At 36.7% G+C, this 21,791-nt stretch overlaps 1 protein-coding gene across 9 annotated transcripts in view; it reads left to right on the forward strand.

The window, feature by feature from the left end:
• Tcf12 (transcription factor 12) overlaps positions 1–21,791 on the forward strand; it is a 267,507-nt gene that overhangs the window by 100,494 nt on the left and 145,222 nt on the right. For 7 of the 9 annotated variants that reach the window (XM_060384798.1, XM_060384799.1, XM_021645466.2 and 4 more), the window contains one exon: positions 7,550–7,652. In XM_060384798.1, the coding sequence (XP_060240781.1) occupies positions 7,550–7,652 (103 nt within the window). Of the gene's footprint in view, positions 1–2,284; positions 2,347–7,549; positions 7,653–21,791 lie in introns of all 9 variants that reach the window. The other 2 variants (XM_060384800.1, XM_060384801.1) reach the window with 1 other exon arrangement.

Below are 21,791 nucleotides of genomic sequence, written 5' to 3' on the forward strand. Positions count from 1 at the left end.
ACGTAGGAGAGCTTGGCTGAGAGCCACTTAGTAGATAGTGAGCTAGATATGGGATAATAGAGCCTTGGATATCTTCATGTACTGTCTATACAAGATACACAGAGGTCATTTTGACCTTATTAAGGGCTTATGCTGGCTAGAGTTTTGGATTGCCATGGTTAGGTTACATGCCTTAGAAGCCTTTGTAGTGGCTCATAGAGCAGAAAAACCCTGCTTCTTCTTCCACTGGAAACACAGTGTTATGAGAAAACACCATTTCAAATAAGAGTATTAAGTCTGTCCCTCAATACTGGAATCGAACCCAGGGCCACACACATACTAGGTAAGTGCTGTACCATTGAACATACTCAGCCTCTTATTTTCAAACTTCTTATTTGGGGGCCGGAGAGACAGCTCAGTGGTTAAAAAGACTTGGCTGCTGTTGCCGGGGACATGAGTTCAGTTTCCAGCATGGCTCAAAAGTACCTGTAACTTGAGCATCGGGGCATCTCATAGCCTTTTCTGGTCTCTGTTCACATACAGTAGCATATACTCAGATAGACACTATTCCTCCTCCTCCTCTTCTTCCTCCTCCTCTTCTGTAAGCTTCTTATTTGGAGGGAGAATCTTTCTAAGTTTCTCATTCTGGCCTTGAACATACTATGTAGCCCAAAGTGGGTCTTATATTCATAATCCTACCTCATTTCCTAAGTAGTTGGGATTCTAGGCCTGTACCATCAAGCCTGACTTAGTTTGTTTGCCTGTAAGAAATTTTTTTTTGGCGTGGCCCCCAACTTTGAAGATTCTGCAGTTGGAAAATGCATCAAGTTTTTGAAATGCCAAAAGTGAATAAATGCATGTTTTATAGTTCAGAAAGTATGCTTAGAAATATGCCATATTTGCCTGAAAAGTTACATTTACAGCTTTTAATTCTTTTAGATAGAAAGATTGGAGGTATATTTAACTTCCAAAATAATTTTATTGCTCACCCTTCATATTTGTCATTGGCCAGGAAAGACATAATTGAGGAAGAAGAATTGAATAGACTGAACAAGCATTTCTATGAATAGAATTGAAAGAGAAACAACTGTTTTGAAATAGGAAATAGGAGAAATATAAGACAGGCCTCCTCATCCCAGGATCACTGAGTTCAGTAGGTAGAAAAATAAATCAGTAGGTGACTAGTGTAAGAGCAGTGACTTCTCAGTAGGAAAATGTAGCCTGTCTTTCTGGGAATAGACTTAATTAAAAATAAGCTTGTGTATAGGGAATAGCACAGTGCTTTATAAGGACTAATTGTGGTGTGAAAGATAGGCCTAAAGTGAAATACTAACAATAAATAGGATGATCTGGGAAGATTTACTACATAGATCTGTTTATGATAAAATCACACTCGGGTTAGGGCAGTAGGAGCCAGACTATAAAGTACTGGAAACAAAAGAAATGTCACCAACAGTGGTAGTACTTGTGGGACAGCTTCCAGGAGTAGATGGTTGGGGAAAGGTAAACCCTCTAAGTCTTCCCTGCCACACAGTGGTAGCTCTGGAATGCAATTCTTCATAGTTTTTAGGCTGTGACAGTTTTGCTTTTGTTGTTAAAACAAACAAACCTACCCAATTGATTGATTAAAAAAAACCCCTATTGTTATTATTTACAATTGATTTACTTTGTATCTTGGCTGTAGCCCCCTCCCTCATCTCTTCTCAGTCCCAACCAACCTCCCCCCCCAATGCCCCTCACTTAGTTCAATGAGGGGAGGTCCTGCTCCCCTACCATCTGAACTTAGCCTATCAGGTCTCATCAGGACTGTCTGGATCCTTTTTCTGTGGCTTAGTAATGCCAGCCCACCAGGGGAAGTTGATCAAAGAGCAGGCAACTGAGGTCATGCCAGAGACTGCCCCTGCTCCCCTTACTAGGAATCCTCTGTGGAGACTGAACTTCCCATCTGAACAGGGGATCTAGGTCTTCATGCATGATCCTTGGTTGATTTCACCAGTTTCTGCAAGCCCCTCTGGAGCTTCACAAGGAGACCAAAAAAAAAAAAAAAAAAAAAAAAAAAAAAATCCTTTTTGCGTGAAGGAAAAGCTACTATCTGAGTCCCATTTGTCAGGACTCAGATAGTAAAGCTTAGTGTTACCATCTTTCCTGTAGCATACAAGATGTACCCTCTAAACTGTTTACTGTTTGTTCTTTTTATATTTTGAGGAGGAAAGGCGTAGATTTTTTGGTGACTAGGAAGTTCAAATGCACTAACTAGAAAGGACACACAAATTTTGAAATAGTATTTTATGCCTCTTGATCTCAGGTACAAAACAGGAGATGAAGCAGTTAAATAGCAAAGCAAGACAGAAGGGACAGAGAATTAAAGTAAGTGTTTTCTGTGTATTTCATCTGTGTTCCCATTAGTCTCGGTTTTGTTATGTAACTGCTCCTTCAACATGTTCTAGATGTGAAGAAAGCTATGGGTGAGAAAGGGTGCATTTTAAGGTTAGGTTTAAATGAGTCTGGAGAGTAATTGTTGTGACTCTTGGTGCCTGCCATTCAAGGCATCATCTGCCTAAGCTGAATCTGCTCATACTTAAGGGAAGGTGGATTGTGTGATGTAAGCACCTTTAAAACTCTGCCAGCACATTTGTAAACATAAAGAAATCCCAGTGCTTTAAATTGCCTACTATTCTGTTTTAAGGCAGCTCATGTGTCTGTCTCTCTTTTTCCAGTCTGTCCATTCTTGGAGCAAACCCGTTAAGACTCTGCTATAGATCTTTCTGAAAAGAACATTTGTGTCAATTTCTTGCCTTGCTGTGGGTTTCACTTAAGCCAGTTGGGGAGGGGTGCCCTTTCTTCATTTTGAACAGTTGTGGGTTGCTGCTGTAAGAGAAGCTTCTGTAGTGAGGTGTGTGAGCTACCATCTTAGTAGGAGAACATCTTAGTATTCACCATCTTAGTATGAGAACTTTTGATGTGTTTTTAACTTTCCAGAAATAAAATGTGCAGTAAACAGATCTTGTACATTTTTTATTTAGTTTAATAAGTAAATATTTTATCTAGTTATGTTACAAATTTTCATTTTCTGATTCCTATGTAATATATAAAACTACAAGTAGTTTTTGTATATTGACAGTGTGTCCTGCAGCCTTGCTAGATTCATTTACTACTTGTAGTATCTTCTTTGTACATTCTGGAGAATTTTCTGTTTAGACAGCATTTCATTCATGACTTGTTCGGCAAAGGTAATGCCTGTGTTTTCTTAATTAAGTGAAAATATTTAACAAACAAAGATGTTGGAATTTTTTTCTGTTTTGTTCTGATGGATTTTCTTTATAGTATGCTCCTATTGGAATAATGAATACTGTTATTTTTAATGTTAAAGTGACTTTGTGCTTACAGGCAGACAGCATTGGCTAGTAATGGAAAGTGATTGTGTGTGTACTCAGTTTGTTACAGTGTTGCCGTTGTTCATGTCTAAGAAATTGTGACTGAAAGGTTTTACTTTTTCTTTTTGCATTGTCTTTGTCAAAATTAGGCACCACAGTAATGTTAGCCTTAAATTGAGATTACTTGTTTTATTTCTCCAAGAAATTATGTAGAATCGATACTATTTTTCTTTAATTTTTGATAGAATTTACTACTAAAAGAATTTACTGTAGAATTTGATAGAAATTACTCCTGAGATATTTGGACCTGGGTTTTCTTTCAGATTTTTTTAAAAACATACTTGTTTTGTGTGTGGTATGGAGGGCAATGGACAATATGCTGTGATCTCTGAGGCCTCCTGACCCTCAGAGTGGAGAGCTAGAGAATTAAGGTCAAACTCAGACCATCAGACTTGGTGGACAAGCACCTTGACGTAATTAAGGCCTGGGGCAATTTTAATTCAATTTGTCTATAAATAAAGGGCTATTCAAGTATTTTTTTTAAAAAACAAGATTAGTTGATTTGCATAACTAAAGAATTTTGCCATTTGTCCATTTCATCTAAGTTGCTTTTGCCTTACCTTTTTAATATTTGTATTAGTTGTGTGTTACTGTGTTAAATGACCACTCCCTTAGTAGTTCAGCATGACATACTTATCTCTACAGTTTCTATAGATTAGATATCTGGTACAACTTGGTCTGGAGAGGTGAGGTCAAGAGAAGGAAAATCAAGATTGACAAGTGTTGGTAAGCATTTGTGTTAACATCTGAATAGATACTGGCAGTACATTGAAAAATTTAGGACAGGAAGAAAAAGAGATAATGCACTTCAGTTCTTGTTAATGTTGAGAACTGCCTTATTAATGTGTGAGTGTTTGTGTCTGTGTGTATCTTTGTGTGTGTACACATTTTCAGTTTGTACTGCTGTTAGCCTTAATGTTAGAGAGGTACATTTTCTAGTCTCTTAGTAAGTACATAAAATGAAAAAGTAACAAATGCTACTACTGTGAGCTATTGAATATCAAAGGAAGGCCTATTTTTGTGAAACTTTATATTATGTGCGAATGTAGTTAACCATTTATGTTTGTAACTTCTGAATTTTTCATTGAGATACAAACAATAATTCAGTACCAATTTGGGCTAAATGCTTGAATTAGAGAATACTTTTTAAAGAATATAATTACCATTTTACATGCATTTTTAATTATACATGCATTATTCTTTTAATGCAGTGACCTTAAACTTGTTGACAGTTTGATTGAAATAAACAGAATGTACATGTGCCTACAGGTTACCGTTTTCCCCTGGTAGTGGATTAGGTTGCACTTTCTTTGGGTACTAGTTATAATTGCTTTTGTGTGTTTTGTTACATGCTCAAATATCTTGCCACTCCCACACAATACTTTTTAAAATTAAAATGGAGGAGGAGGCAGGGAGGTAAGGGAGAGCGGGGGTGCTTATGTATGATGTGGAGAGAGGAGGACATCTGGGTGTTCAGCTCTAGCATTCCCTGCCCTATTTGCTTGTGGCAGGGTCTCTCACTAAACCTGGAGTTAGGCTGGTGGCCAGTACACCCCAGGAGTCTTCCTGTTGTCTCTCTCCCATAGTGCTGAAGTTTCAGGTATGCACAGCTATGCTTGCTTGGTTTTTATGAGAGCGGAGAACTTGAACTCAGGTTCTCATTTTAAACTGCAAGTGTTTTATTATCTACTGAGCTATCTCTTCCCAGTCTCCTGAAATTAAGATTTAAAATTTTTACTGAAAGGTGGTGAGCACATACATCAAACAGTTCCTGATATTTAAGATAGAAAAGAGATAGGCAAACCACTTGAACGTAGGATAAGCAAGACTTTGTTGGTAATTGATTGGTTATTGATTGGTTGATTGATTGTGTAGATATATCCACTGATGGATCTTGAGTATAGAGGTTATAAATAAAATCTTTAATTGATTATGAGTGGTTAAAATTTGTTAATATGGAAGCAGCTTTGATTTATAATTTCAGGTCTGTTTTATTACAACAAAGGCCAACAACTAAGTTCTTGCATAATAATGTATTAAGGACATCTTACAGACATATTTATTGAAGCTGTGCTATTCACTGTTTACCTAAAAGTATATAGGTTAAGACAGACGTTCAAAATATTTTAATTGTGTTGTCGGTGGTGGCACACACCTTCAATTCCAGCTCTCAAGAGGCAGAGGTAGACAAATCCCTTGAGTTTGAGGTCAGGTCTACAGAGCAAATTACAGGACAGCCAGGGCTACACAGAGAAACCCTGTCTCAAAGGGAAAAACAAAAGAGAACAAAAACTAATCAAACAAAAAAATTGCTTTGAATTTTAAACTGGAACATCTTAATTTTCATGCATTTCTTATTTTTATTTATTCATCTGTTATGTAAATAATATGACTGAAAATTAGCATTTTTTTTCTAGGGTAGTACTGTTTCATGAGGCTCAGCAGATTTCAGTGAGTTTATAGGCTGAAATAACTTGTTTTTACGCTGTGCCGAAGAATGGTGTGAAGAATGTTGAGAAGGGGTAGCGGAAAGAATGCTGAGAGGTATTGGATCGTGGTATGTTAGTACTTACACAGTGCTAGTTTTTAGGATGAAAGTTAACACCATGGAATGACTTTTGTCAAGGCTGTCCTATGTTATATATCTCTTTGGGTATGACAGATTGAACTATGATCGTGTTCACCAGAATACATTCTTGGAACCGTCACCATGTTGTAAATGTCACTGGGAAACTTCCTATTACGTGTGTGTCACCAATTCTGTAGTAGACAAATAATGAAACCCATTTAATTTTGGAGTTTTCATTCCCAGAAGATTAAAACTGGAAGTTATGATGTTCATCTTTTGTCTATAAGCAGCTATAATTATTCAACTGTTACATAGCCCTTGGCATCTAGCCTTTTGGTTGAATTAACAGCTCTTTCCACAGAGATAGTATATAGGTTAAGACAGACATTTCCTCCTTTAATGTCTTCTTGAATGTGAGGGTTCAGTCTGCAGAATGATGAATGTTCAGTGATACAGTCCCAGGAGATGTTGGGTGGTCTCAGTCAGGCAGAGCAGGTAGTGTCTTGCTTTCTTCTTCCTCTTCCTCTTCCTCTTCCTCTTCCTCTTCCTCTTCCTCCTCTTCTTCTTCTTCCTCTTTTTCCTTCTTCTTTTTTCTTCCTTCTTCCTTTTTCCTCATCTTTTCTGTTATAAAGTTATCAGAGAGCAGGTTATTACCTGAAGTTTTAAAAATTAACTAGAAAAACTACGATTTTGGAGGCAGTGCTGTCGTATGTATAGGAGTCTGAGAACCAAAAAAAAATACTGACCCACAGGGATTTTTGTAAACTTTCCTCTGTTCCACACTTGTTTTTAAGAAATTGTATTAAAATGTGAAAGAAATATAATAGCTACTGTGAAATATTCTTATTATTTCATTTATAATTTTCTTTTCAGACTTATGGATTTAAAGAGCAGTTTTATTGTGTTTTCCATTTAAAAATGAATACATTTCCATTTGATTGATTGTGAATAATACAATTTTAGATACAACTTGTAATTAGGTACAACTTGTAAGAATGGTAACAACAGAGGAATAGGTAGAGATCAGCATTTTTCTAAGGCATTACAACTCAGAACGTTTTTAAGCTTATTCTTTTCTTTCTAACGATGTGTAGAAGTGTCCTTTTGGATGCAATGGGAGCATGTTCAAAGATATTTCCCTGTGCACGATTTGAGGTCTTAGAGATAGAGATGACTTCAGTGATGGTCTATAGAACATTCATAGTCATTCTTTTCACCAGAGGCATTGAGAACTTTGAAGACAGTGGGTTGCACTATTTGCTTTCAGAAACTTTTCTTTAGGAGCAATAAAGAATGTTTCAAAGATACATTTGCTTATTAACTGATTTTTTGTGAGGGGATGGTGGTGTTGGGTGGTTTGTGTTTGCTAAGTTTGCACATGGAGGTCAGGGAACAATTTGCGGTAGTCAGTTTTTGTTTTCTACAGTGTGGGTCTCGGGTTAAACTAATGCCATTAGAGGCAAGTTAATGACAAGGAGCTCAGTTAAGAGACCCTGTGTAAGCCTGTGCATTAATAAGGTAAGTGTTACTGTACTCTCTTTAATATTCTGGTCTTTTCCCCCCTTAGGGTTTTACAGACAGCCCTCATTACAGTGATCACTTGAATGACAGTCGATTAGGAGCCCATGAAGGCTTGTCCCCAACACCTTTCATGAACTCAAATCTGATAGGTAAGTTGGTGACTGTGTAAGTAGTCTTCTCAAGTGTCTTCGCTCAGAGACCCTTTGTATTACTGTGTCCTATATAAATACATAAAAGAAAGCTCAAGGTACCAGCGTCTGGAAATCAGGGTTTTCTTTAGAGCATTGCTAAGAGTGTATAAAAGGAAATAGCCATGTTTTGTTTGGGCTTGTGATATTGTACATTGCAGGCTTTCTGAGCCAAAGAAGCATTCTTGCAAGGGTGTTTGTGGCTCACCATTTGTCTTCTCAGGTATATTTATTTGTACACTATATAGGGTCCGTTAAAGTACATGGATTCTTACTGAGGATGTGTAAACATGTGTCTGCAAGTGTTGTGTAAATTGAAGGGTTGGACACTCTCCTACACCTGATGCTTATGTTCTTCTACCACTTTTGTTAGTCATTCTCTGTCTGTCCCTACCCCATGCAAAACATTCCCACTTTTATGTTTTTCTTAAGTAATAAGCCTCACAATCACGTTGTTATGCCTTTCACCCCCAGCCTGATTTTTTCAAAAAGCAGTTTTAACCTTCTTACAACATCTGTTTCAAAAGAACCTGCCTTGTAACATCATTTTTTTTGTTTTGTTTATACTGTAGCTGAACACATTTAAAAGGCTTTATGTAATCTCTTGTATTAACTGTCATTGGCATCAGATAAATATATGTGGTTTGTATGATTGACATTGATTTCACTACTCTACTTCTAAAGGCTTGGTTACATTGTGATCTTAGAATTGACCTTTTTGAGTCACAACCGGTTAATCTAAGTGGATTACTCAATGCCAAGTCCTGATGGGCTATATCCTTTGTAAGGGGTCTCGGTCTGCGCAGTCTGTGTTTCTTCTTCTTTTTTTTTAGTTTTGAGGAGTGAAAGTCTGATATTCTAGTGTAGATTGTGCCTATGGCAACTGACAGTCTAAAGCAAGAATCATTGAGTGTAACACAAGACCTATATAAACAGTAAAATGTGTGTTGAAAACCACTGGCTTTCAACATAAGTGTGAATAAAAGGTATTCTGCTAAATTGGTTAATTAAGATAAAACTCATAATTACTTTTAAAATAAAACAATACCATAGCAAATTTCTGTTTTTGTTTTAATATTTTTGTTGAGTCTTTCACCAAGGTAAAATGTTACTCAGTTTAAAAGTTGTTATTATTATTTTTTAATCTTTGCTTTGAAAAAGAAAAGCTTTTCCTCAAGCATCATTTATTTATACTGTGTGTAACAAGGCAAGTGACGTTGATGTGGACTAAGGCTGTCACTAAACTGTAAGAATTTATGACGCCCCTTGGATGTATAGCCTCACCTTCAGCCTTCTCATAGACATAACCCACACCCATTAGCACAGTTTGAGGCCAAGGTAACTGTTAAAATTGTGGGAAATAAATGAAGTCTATAGAAGTTATGTATGTCGGTCACTTCTGAGCAGCTGTTAACTAAAAACATATTTGTATAATTCAGTTTGAGATTCTATTTCCTTCTTTGGAGCCTTTATGAACATTTGTTTGTTGGTTTTTTTCAGTTTTTGGAGAATTATTAGAATACTTGTAAAGGTTATCACTACTCTGTAAAATCTACATCTAAAGTAAGTATATAAGTAAGATTTGTAAAGAGACTTCATTGTTCAAATGAAAAACAATAATATTTATGTGCACTACCTAGTGAAACAATATTAACCTAGGGTAGTTAGTCCAGTACAACTGTACAGACCATGTTTTATCAATTATATTTAAACTGCCTAATTTAAAAGTATTCTTTTACATTTATATGGGAAAGAGGAGATAACCCTGTAGTCATAAATTAGGTAGATACATTGAAAAAGAATTTGCTAGCCGTTGGCAGTGTTTTATTTACCCCTTTCTTACCTTTACTTTCAGAAAAATGATCATATGAGTATCTCAGTAGGCACCTTACAGTAGTAGTAACTTACTTTTTGAAGTGAGCATTTCTTAAAATTATAGTGCAATTGCATAAGAGTAGCAGGCTCACAAGATGTGAGATGCAGTGATTGAACTGTTAAGAACCCAGATAGATGATTGCACTGGATGAAGTTACAAGAATCTCTTTTCTAAATGTTTAGTAATATAGGGGAGTTTCAGTGGCAAACACAGTTCATGCTCTCTGCTGTGGTGTATGTGTGGTATGAGAAATACTGAACCATTGGTACCTGATTGCTGCAACCGGTATTTTTAAGTTCTCCTGTGAATGGTGGATGCTCAGAAACAGTTAAAGAGAATAGAGAAGCAGTAACATTTTATCATTGCTGCAACATATAAAAATAGCATTAAGCAGGAAGAGGAGTCATTCATCTAGGGAATATTGTTCTTTTGAGTATTATGTTCATCTGTAAGTACATTTGCCTGAAGAAAGAGTGAATTATACAGTGCCACTGTCTTTCGTGATGGAGCTTTCAGAAAGTTTCGTGATTACATTGCAAAAATTAAGTTTTGTCTGTTGGGTTGATAATGATTTGATAGTGAATAATTTGCTACAGAAAACAGATTTGTATATTCATTTAGATATTTTAAAGTGTTTTTATGTAGGAAATAAAGCTGTTATACTATGCCAGTTAGTATTTCTGTCTGTGAATTTTACAATTATCCTGTTGATATGTCAGTGTACAATACTAGAGCGCTTTTCTGTGTTTCAAGAGAAATGAATATATCCTTTGGACATATAGCTAAACAGTTAGTAACAGACAGTTTTGCTAGAGCAACCGTCTTGACCGTAACTATGAGTTGCAGTGGTGTCATCGTACGGTTTTGGCTATCAGAGTCTCCAAAGCTTTGGGTCATTCTTTCACTTTTCATTCCCGTTTTAAATTTTATACCATTTATTTTCTGGGGCTAGGGAGAGGGCTTAGCAGTTAAAGAACACTTGCTACTCTTGCAGAGGACCTGGGTTTGGTTCCCAGCATTTACATAGCAGTTCCAGGTGATCTAACATCTTCCTATAGCCTCTGGACATTCATATACTTGGTGCACATACATGGAGGCAAAACACTCATATACATACAAAATCTTTAAAAATTGTTTTCCTTTACTGATTGGTAATATTTTGGGTGATGGTAAGACCAACTTAGTAATTGAGCTGAGAAGTGGATTATTTTGTGGAACTGTATTTCCTCCATTCCCCAGATGATGGGGGAATGAGCAGCTGCTGTCCTTTCCCTCCATGCTTGCTGATGCTTTGTTAATTTAAGAGGAAATGTGCATGTGTGTCGTAAACAGAAGACAAGGCTTTGGGTCCTATTGACTTTTTCTTGTTTTCTGAGGCGTTCAGGTCAATTTCTCTACAACTGCTTTGTTAATATGCTCTGAAGAGTGACATCAACATGTGGTCGAATAGGAGGACACCGGTGAACTCAAAATTAGAACCTGAAGGTAGCACTTACCTCTCTGTCAGGGCTTTGTAGGGATACTTGAGGTAGTTAATACCTCTGGGGTTTTGTGATTCCATAATATCCTGGAAAAGGCTGAAATTAGAATTATATTTTCTATTTTGCAAATACTGTAATGGAGTTAGAGGGAAATTACATGTATGCCAAGAGCCACAGAGGCAGTAAATGGCAAAACTGAAAGTAAAAAAGCCAATCTCCCAGTTGACTTAGGCTTCACATTTATGTAGGTACTTGGTCTTTCCTTCCAGTACCTCTAAGTTTTTTTCTAGGCTATCAGTTCCTAGCCATAATTACCTATATTTTGATCTTGACATGTGGCCATGAACAAAGGTTCCATAGTGAAATAACCTCAGACAGTATTTTCTGTTAGTTCTTTTCCTTAGACGTGCATCTTATTCTTTTGCTTCTTAAAACTCTCAGAACAATGAGAGCCCGTTTGACCAGATTCTTATAACATGTTCAAGACTTTTAATAAACAAACACCATTAGGTTCTGGAAAACTAGTTTCATATAAGAAACATGCCAGCAAGTACTTTCTAGCTGTTCAAGACAAGTAAATATAAATGCAAAGTAAAGTAGCACAGTGTTCATTGGATTGCTTTGTGTGTTTTTATCACTCATCTTCATCATAACTCACTTTCATTAGCTCAGTACTAGTGGTCTAATAGTTCAGTACACTGTTCTCTACTGTCTCTACTGTTTCCTTGCTGTTGTGGTCTCTAGCTCATCCCTGTCTTCTCTATCTCAGAGTTTAAAGCACAGCTGTGGTAGTAGCCACTGTTTTGCTCATGTAATGTGGTTAAAATAGATGTTTATGAGCTTTTTTTTTTGAGGGGTGGAGGAGGGTGATCAAGCCCAGGTACTTTTTCCTATGCATTGACTATTTTAGACAATCAGGTTACAAGGAAAACTCACTGTGCAGTTGCTATTGTCCCCACTTGAATTTGTAACAAACCTCAAAATATTATAGAGACATTACGATCTATAGAATCACCAAAATATTAAAGCATAGCATAACTCCAACCCTGATGATTTGATATATGTGAGACTTTGCTGAGATAATGCAGATGACAATTTTGTTTAGGAGAACAACATCTCAGCATCTTCATAGAGTTTTAAAAGGATAAGTCTTTCATTCTTTCTCAGTTTTTATTTACTCCAGATCTCTGAAAGGATGTGGTCTTACTTACTGGCCTTCATTCTCACACTCTTTGCTGTTTATAGACATGAAAAATGGCACTGAAAGAAATACAAGTGAATGGGGCCTCATCATCATGGAAGAGCCAAAGCATGGAGACTGTATGAGGCCCTAGTCTTTGACCTTCCTCAGCGTCCACTGCCTTCCCCTGTACTGGTTCATCTACCATGTGTATTCTTACATTTTTTACACTCTAGCGTGTTCCCCCTTCAGCTATTGCTTAGCCCTTTTCTAGCAAGTTTGACCTGTTGAGTACATTTTGTAGTTCTATAATAGCATTGGTCTGAGAGATGGGTCTTCCTTGTGTCTTTCCAAGGCCTGTGTCGAATTTGAGTGCAGTGAATGAGAACTCAAAAACGGAGGCTGTTCTGGGTTCTACCTGCAGGAGGAATGGCAGTTGCTATAGCTCTATAGTTCCTGGAAAACAAAAGCTTAAGGAATTTTTATAAACTTTACAATTTAACTAAGTGCAGTGAATTTTAAGGGTGCACCATCGAACACAGTTGAGCACTTGGGGGCCATTTTCAGATCATACCTCTTCCATCGCTTAGAGTTGTTACGATGATTCTCACATTGTCTAATAAAGGTGCATTGGTGTTTTATTGAAAATAACTGCTTATACAGTAATTACTTGTTTGGAGTGGACAGGTCCTTAGCATTCATTTCCCTGAGTAGCTCCTAAGTGGGACTGATGAAAAGTGAGGAATCAGTAGGATTATAGATGAGTGAGTCCTACTGCCGTTTCCATGTTGTGTTTCAAAGCAAAGCATTAGTAGTAGTTTAGATAGCTACCACATTTTTTATGTGAATTTTAGTTACCGTTAAATAAAAATGAGCTTTAAAACTTTTCAAGTTGGGACTGGAGATACGATTTAGTGGTTAAGAGCTGTTGTAGAGGACTTGGATTTTATTCTCAGCACCCACATGGTAGATCACAACCATCTGAAACTCTAGTCCCACAGTATTTTATGCCCTCTTTTGGCCTCAGGTAAGCACCAAGTATGCACACACCATATAGGCAAAACACCATGCACGTAAAATTTTTAAAAATTAAAAATTTGAAAGCATGTCCTAAACTGCTTTGTTTATCTTACACAGTTTTATTGTACAAAGGCACTCACTGTATTCTATTCTTTAGTTGGATTTTTGTTAAATAAATCCCATATTACTGTATACACGAGCTTAAGTTAATCTTTGGCACACATCTATCCTTCCTCCCTATGAAGTAGAAACTTAGATGCCTAACAGACACACATACATACCCAGACACATACACACACACAGCACAAAAACGCAAACATAAAGTTTCTCCGAATCTGCCTTTTACTTGGTGAGAGATGAGGTTTGAAGATTAGGTTGGCTGTAAAGAATTTGCTTCCTTCCCTTAAAATGCTGGTAGTAGTAAGAAGGCTCGTAAGCAATCTTCAGGTTTTACCACCTGCAGGAAGAAGGCTCTGCAGGAAGAGTGTGGAGGTCTAGGTGAAGCTGTTCTGGGTCCCCAGGGTTAGGTATTTTAGGCAAACAACTCCTTAGAGTTCTGGCTTAGAGCCTTGTGAGGTAACTAGAGGAAAAATTAGGGGATGGGTTCTTGGAAATTAAGTAGAGAAAAACATCATAACTTTCTTTGAAATTTTAAGGATTCTTCTGCTGGATTTGTCAAAATTTTCCGGAATTTGATTAAAAGCACCTGATTTATACTTTAAATGTATAGAAAGAGCCATTAATAGATAAAATTGGGCTTCTGTGTCATCAAAATTTTTGTTTTGGAAAAAACAAAGACTACCTTTTTGGTTATATCATAATATATGGGAGCATAACAAATTGAAATTTTTTAGAAGTATTTTTTTATAATATAGGTAACAATATGGAGGAGTCCTTAAGGTGGGTGTTTTCTTTTGTTTTTTAAATCATGAGGTCTAAAGCAGAACAAACCACTGTTTACTTAAAAAGAGGCTGAAGGTGAAGTGTTCCCATCTTGCCTTTGTTGCTTTGCCTCATTGTGTCAGCTGATCTGGCTGTAGGGTGCATTTGTCTGCTGTCTAGTCACTGATGCATGCAGAGCTGAGCAGAGGGTCGGGTTCTCCTAGTGGGTCCTCTTTCTGGGGCATTTGTAACTGGCAGTGTAGGGCTAGTGGAGGGAGCTAGAAGGGCTAAGATGTCAGCTGGTATAAATGCAGTAAGATCCTATTTTAGGAAAAGAAAAGGACATTTGACTTCTAATGAAAAGTACAGATATTTTAAAATAAAGTAATCTGTAAAATTCTGTAATCTTTAATTCTATAATATTTTGATTGTTTTGTAAAAATATTAATATTTGTAAGAATATTAATATTAATAATGTTAATATTAATATTTTGTAAGAATATTAATATTTGTTTTCCTTGTTTTGACATCACATTTTAGTTTGTTCTTGTATTTAGTAACTTAAACCTGTGGCATGGCTGACTATTAACTAATTAGACCAGTTCAAATAATTTCTCATATAATGTTCATATTTGTATTGAGATGAATTCTAAGTATTACTGTATCTACATGAACAGAATTTATTCTCATCAGCCTTATTTGGCTTTCCATGAGAATGTTTCAGTATTCATTTCATGTTATTCATTATTCTCACTTAAGATCATCACAAGTCAGAGTTGCATATAGACATGATATTTTAGCACTCAGTGAACATAAACATGTCTTCATTTGACGTAGAAGTAACAGGATAGATAGAATAGGCACCAAACTGTTTGTGATGGAGGAAATACTTTCTCTCAAGATACAAATAGTGAAAATGTATCTGCTGTTGTAATAGACCAATGCTGGATGTTAGAGAAAGTGAAAATAACTTCTGAGTTTCTGGCAGGTTGTAAAGCTACAGCTCTCAGCATGTGTCTTTGTGATAAAGCACAAGGGTAATATATCTTATTACCCTTGATTAGTGTCTAATAGAGTGCTTGAAAACAGTGCTTCCAAAGGTTGGCAGTGTACACATCATGAAAGAGTTAAGCAATGAAAGTGACCAGTTTTAGTTCAAAACAGTGGTAGTTTTTGTTGAACTGATTATGAAGATGTTTTTACTCCACAGAATTGTATTTGCGGGTGATATTTGGTGTCTGGGTAGTTGGGAAGAGGATCATGCTCTTGGCCTTGAGCACACTGGCAGAGTTACGGTAGCATGAAGCTGACAGACATGGAATCATCCTGGCTTGTGTTAACAGGTTCTGACCTTGTGTATCAAATTTTAATTTAATAAAAGCTGTTCTACTTGAGAAACTAAGGTTGTCTTTTCATAGTACCCTAATTTGATTTTTACAAATCTAGTTGAAAGTTTGTTTTCATTTAGGGAGATTAAAAGTGTAGTGCCCAGCAAAGAAAATAGGAATGAGTTTTAATGACAGCTGCTGCCTCTGCTTCGTTTCACAGAACTTTGTTAAGTTTGGGGTGTGGGTCTGGATAGAATGACTGTGCTAGACATGGAAAGCTGTAAAGAAACTTGATTCCTTACATTGTGAAAATGAGGAAACAAAATAAATGCCATATGTTTAATAAGAATGACAATTGACTACTTGGAAGTTTTATTTTCACAATCAACCAGGAGATTTAGATAGCAGCTGTATGTTTGTCAGCTATGACTGTAGCATTTCAGCATGTTGAAGAACATGCCTATAATGTATGTGAACACTGCCTTGGTATCAGTCCCACGTGTGAGATCTTGAAACAGGACGTCTTTTCGGAACTCCTATTCCTGGTTAGTTTTTTTGTTTGTACAGTGGAGTTCACTCACCACAGAGCCTGCTAGCTGAATAGGCATCTGGTTGGCTTCTAAGTGGAATATGTTTTTTCAGCTTAGACACAGGCATGGAGAAGCTGAGTACTGCTTAGTTTTGAGTTAGACTTCATGAAAACAGTAGTGCCTCTGGCTTTTCCTAGAGATTTGTTGCATGCCTTAAAATGATGTCTTAGATTAATTGGGACGGTGTAGTGGCAAGTGCTGTTGGAAGACCACACTAAAAGTTACCCAAGGACTTCTAACCTTTGTCATTTGTGTGTGTGGAGTAGCAGAATAGATTGGTGGCTTTACTGACTTTTCTTAAAGCAGAAAACACTTTGTAAGTAGGAGAGAGCCAAAAATAATTACCCCAGAGGGCCACATAAACAAGTGGTCACTCTGCCCCTTTCTGTGCCAGAGAAGACAAGAATCTTGAAGGTAATTATAGCAAGTCACCTGGAGTTTGTAGCCTGTGCTTTCACAGTGAAATTTGAAAGGAAAGGAGTTGTTCTTACAGTTTAAGTCTTCAAAACTGAGGGTGACAATTGTTCAGTAAGTTTCCAGTCTAGAAATACAAGTTTCTGACAGCTAAGGACTCAGCTCTCTAAAGCTGGGTGGCTAGCCATGGGGCTGGAAAGTTCCTCAACATCACACTCGCTTGTGGTCTGGAAGTAATTACATTTTCTGGTGATCTGACTTCGCAGTGATCAGATACCTACGCAATGTAAGGGAACTTAGGTAACATTTTTAGGGATAGAACGTGAAGAAGCTCTGCTTGCACGTTGATAGCTGCTTTGGCTGATAACTTGGAGGAATGAACATTTCTCCATAGAATGCCCTCATCTGTCGCCAAGCTGCAACTTGATCTTAACAGCTGTTAGGATGAAGGAACTGTAGTGGGCAGCTTGGACAGCTCACACTGCTGTATTCCAGGAGTGTAGCAGTTGAACAACCATCCTTTCACAAAGTCCCGAGAAGCCTTGATTTCTCTGCCACCTCCCAACCCCCATGCTGAGGAAATAGTGTGCATAGACAATTCATTTTTCATGAGATTAATTTGGTATAGCACAGACAAGTACTTTTCTTATAAGAATTGAAGTATTCCCTATTTTCATATTTTGAGTGGTTTCTGTGTGGTAAACACTATGTCACGTGTCAGAAGATGTTCTCATCGCTGGGATTTCACACTTGGTAGAAAATAAGTCCCTAATGTATGGTAGTGTACACTCTTTATCCCAGCCCTCTGGAGATAGAGGCAGATAGTGCTCTGTGAGTTCAAGGCCAGCTTTGTTTACATAGCAAGCTCGTCATCTCGGGCTACATAGTCGGATTCTTTCTCAAAAAGAAAAAATGATATCATCCACAATTTATGTTCTGACACATTTGATTTGGGGAGGCAAGGAAAATAATAAATGTGCACTTAGCTGGGGGGCCAGTCTTGCATATTGTTATCTTAAGATTTCCGTTTTTCTTATCCTAATGTCTCAGAGACTTACATTTTAGTTATTCCAATGACTCCCTGTTCCTAGGTCTGTCACTTATTACCACAAATCCTTGCCTTTGCACAGTGACAGTGGCTTTATTTTCATCAATCAAAAATATCAGTTCACCTTTGACATCTGCAGCTTTTGATAAACTGCTTGGCAGTAGGTGCTGATTTGGTTGTATTGTATCCATATCTTCTATTGTAAGCCTGCAATATTCTGATATTTAGTAAATTATGGCATGTGTGAGTGGCTGTCCCTAAACCTTTAAAGAAGGAGTACAAGAGGGGAACATCTTGCCTTCTAGATGATAGAAAAAAGTAAATTAACAGATGAGGCATATGTTTCAGGACCTGAAACAATCCTTGGTATTGGTGATGACCTCCTCAGTACAGAAAGAAGACTTCAGTTAGGGACCTGAAAGTTTCAAACTATATTTTAATCTAATGTTTTTATATCGTTGAAAGGATGTTTATTCCAGTAACAAGTGATCCTTTAATGTTATTTGACACATATAGTTATTTCAGGATTTTTAATTTATCATTCCATTGGGAGTTTGTTACTTGAGGAAGAGATTGTGGTTGACCACAGTACCATCTCCTGTTACCCAGAGAAAAATGGTGCACACAATGATAAAGTTTACTGTCATTTTTCAGGTAAAATTTTAATTTGAAGTAGTGGTAGGATGAATGGTATGTAAGGGTTATTCTTTGTATTTACCTTTAGAGACCATTAATTCTCTAAACATTGACTGTAACTTGGCGAAATGCCAGTGTTCAAATCTACTTCTTTTCAAATAGCAGTATTGGTTTATAATAGAGTTTGGTTGGTTTTTCAGCTATTTTTAAGTCTTTGATATCTGTAAAAGTATGTTTTAGTTTCCACATGTAATTGTTCTCTCAGAGTCTTAGTGTCTCTGTCTGCTAACCTAAACCTAGTCTGAAAGCTTCTAGCCTCCCTATAATCTAATCTAGGTCTAGAATGTTTTCAGCCTCTGAGACTTACTGCTGATTAAGCTCACTCTTCCTAGTTTTTTTTGGGTTTTTTTTGTTTGTTTGTTTGTTTGTTTCTTTGTTTTCCTCTGAACTCCGCCTGACTGGATCAACTCAGCTATGCTGGCTCAAACTTCTCTACAAGCTGACTGATAGAAACTGGCTTCTTCTGCTTGGATTGCTCTGCTTGACCTCAAACTAGTTCTTGGAATCTGTTCTAATCTGGCTCCTTCTCATTTTGTGTCTAGCTTATTCTGTCTTTAGCCTGTTTCTGTACAACTCTCTCGATCTCTCTGTCTCTGTCTCTGTCTCTCTCTGTCCCTCTCTTCTGTGCTCTTCAGTTGCCTTTCTTTCCCCTCTGCTTTTGTGAGAGCTGGCCATATCCTATTTTGTCAAATCTTCTTGGATTAATGACTTTGTCTGCTCCTCAATTAGCTATCACTTTCAAACATGGCTGCTTCCTTCTACAAACTAACTTTACTTTCATTGTTTGGGATTAAAGGTGCAGACTGTGGGCAAGTCTACATTCCAGCTGGATCACACAGATGTAGAAGGTCTTTGGATGTGATTAGAGCAGCCATGTTGCTGTACAGATAATTAGCCTAATAGCTTTTATGAAGTAGGCATTGATGGATATGTCAAGTAAATGGGTATGTTAGAGCTTTTTCTTATCAAATTCAGGATGCAAATGAATTTAATTTTTTAATAGTGAACTAAGATTAAGTTTGTTTGTTACTGTTCTTAATGTGAAAAGAGAATTGAGATTGCACATGATTCATCTTTTTTCTGTTCATTTGTTGTTTGACAGCAATTATAAAATAGCCTTCAAATTTAATGTCTGATTGAGCTTTGGTTTAGGCTAACAGTACTTTGCACTTTTATTTTTCAGTCTTGGAAAACCACACCAAACAAACAAAAAATATTTATTTTTATTTTATATGTATGAAATTTTGCCATATGTATATCTGTGCACCTCATGCCTGCAGTGACCAGAGGCCAGAAGAGGGTACTGGGTCTTCTGAAACTGGAGTTCTTTGTGAACTCTGTGCTAAGAAATAGAACCTGGGTCCTCTGGAAAAGCAGCTAGTGCTTTTTAATTACTGAGTCATCTCTCCAGTTATGTACTTTGAACTTTTAATTATTTCCTATTTTTCTAGAAATAAAGATTCTTTGGGGTTTTGTTTATTTCATAAGACAAGTAATGTTTTGTCTTCTCCTTAACTGGAAGAAGCAAAGAAGTCCAAAAGTGAGAATGCTGTTAACAGTTTATGATGTGGTTAGCGTTGATACTCAGCTATTGTAATACCTTTTATTAAATTGCAGATGGAGTTCTGTGCGAGGAAACGAAACCCAAATGTAATTATAGAGATACTAGCTTCTGAGCAAGGTTAAAAGCAACAAATAGACAAACCAAAACACACAAAAACTACTTCTGCCTGTATTTTTCATGCTTTCAAATTTGAAATTTATGTTCTGGTAGGTATTGTTGTCATTGTCAGTAGCACAGGCAAGACTGCGTGTTGGTTCTTACCTGTTTCCACTATGGAAGTTACTTTGAAAAAGGCTAGAAGTTGTTGAAAATGAAGGTTTATTGAAGAAACAGAGCCTGGTAGAAATTATTTTAAGGGGCAATCTTGTAGGCAGGATGTTAGAAATTGCTATTTTACCTAAATACAAATTTTATTTCACCTTTTACAGTGATGGAAATCAGTTAATAAGCATAAATTGTTACATAAAAAAATAGATCGAGTTTGATGAATTCCCAGCAGATGCATTCTGACCTGGGAGGGAGAGTTTTAGACATTTTGGAATATAGTATGTATGTTGGGAATCTACAGTAAAGAGCTTGTCACCAAGCACAGGTGCTCGGAAGGATGAGGAATGTAAGATGTGAGGATTAGAAAGGTAAAGCCCACTCCTTATAGACCTCTTCAGTTCCCAGAGGACCATAGTATCTTCTTGTATTGGCTCTACTCTGGTTAATTCTATAAACTTGCCTAATTAATAATTTCTAGTGCATTTATTTATCTTTATGTATATATTCAGGTACTTCTCCCCATGAAACAAGTAAATGTTAAAATAAAAACTAAAAACATTGGTAATTTCAATGTTTTTAGTTTCAATGTTTTATAATTTCAAAAATGACTATAGATCACAAGTATAAGAAAGCTTGTAAATACTAAGTTACATATATATTAAATTACTCCAAATCTGGAAAGATGTTACATTTAAATAATCTTTCTATTAAAAGTAGTGGGAGTACTTAAAGTTTTGTTGATGAATTTGAGGGTGTTTTTTTTTTTAACTTAATTTTTTTTTTTTTTTTTTTGCTGGTGATTCTTAGCAATGCAGAAAACATATATAGATTATTCAGTACAAAGATCTGTTTAACTGGTTTTTCAGTGTTTGGGAAGAGGTTGTTTGGTCAGGATATATTTTAGCATGAGAAAGTCAAACTCCAGTGTTGATTATTACTTTGCCTTGTCTCCATTATGTTCTTTCTAAGCACAGACACAGCCCAGTCCCCTGGCGTTGACATGTAACAGTCAATAACTATCTTTGTAAATGTTAAATAAAAGAACAGATTGAAGGGCAGTGACTCATTAGGAAATTCTTTTTGTCTGAGCAGATTAGCTCCTGTTCCTGTTGACCTGTGTTGGAAAATCATTGGCTGTCTCTTGAGCAGGAAATGATTGTGTTAGAGACTGTGGGGAGAAGGGCTTCTTTCCTGTAACAGGTGTTTAGGATGTTTGCTTTTTATTTTAAATAGTTCTTTAAAAGTTTCAAAAGTTATATCTGGCCAATTTTATCAAAGTTGTGGTGATGGTATTAACCTTAGCTTACATAGCACAATTACAGAAAACCTGAACTTTTAATCTGTGGAGAAATTGTGATTGATTTTTGGTTCACCAACATATAGCGACACGTGCTTGTGTCACTTCCTCAGTGTTTGTATTTAGACCACATCACTTAATCATCCCACCTTTAGCAACTTTGCCAGGCTGACAGCCACACAGCCAGCATATTTGAAAATTTTTTTTTGTCTGTTATGTTTTCCATTTATTTTCTAGTGTTTCTTCTTTTGTGTAACCAGTACAGAAGCATTCTGCGTAGATGAGTGTGGCTTGCTCTCTAGAAGTGAGTTTTTAATGCTTCCTACACTTGCCACAAACTTGATATTACATTGTTGTATATGCATATAATACTTAAGGTATGCTTAAAAAGAAATTCTGCAGTTTTTCAAAACCAGTCACCAACTTCTCTTTAAAGGAATGTGATTGTTATCTGCCA

This window comes from Meriones unguiculatus, chromosome 6, assembly GCF_030254825.1.
Source record: "Meriones unguiculatus strain TT.TT164.6M chromosome 6, Bangor_MerUng_6.1, whole genome shotgun sequence".
Taxonomy (NCBI): Eukaryota; Metazoa; Chordata; class Mammalia; order Rodentia; family Muridae; genus Meriones; species Meriones unguiculatus.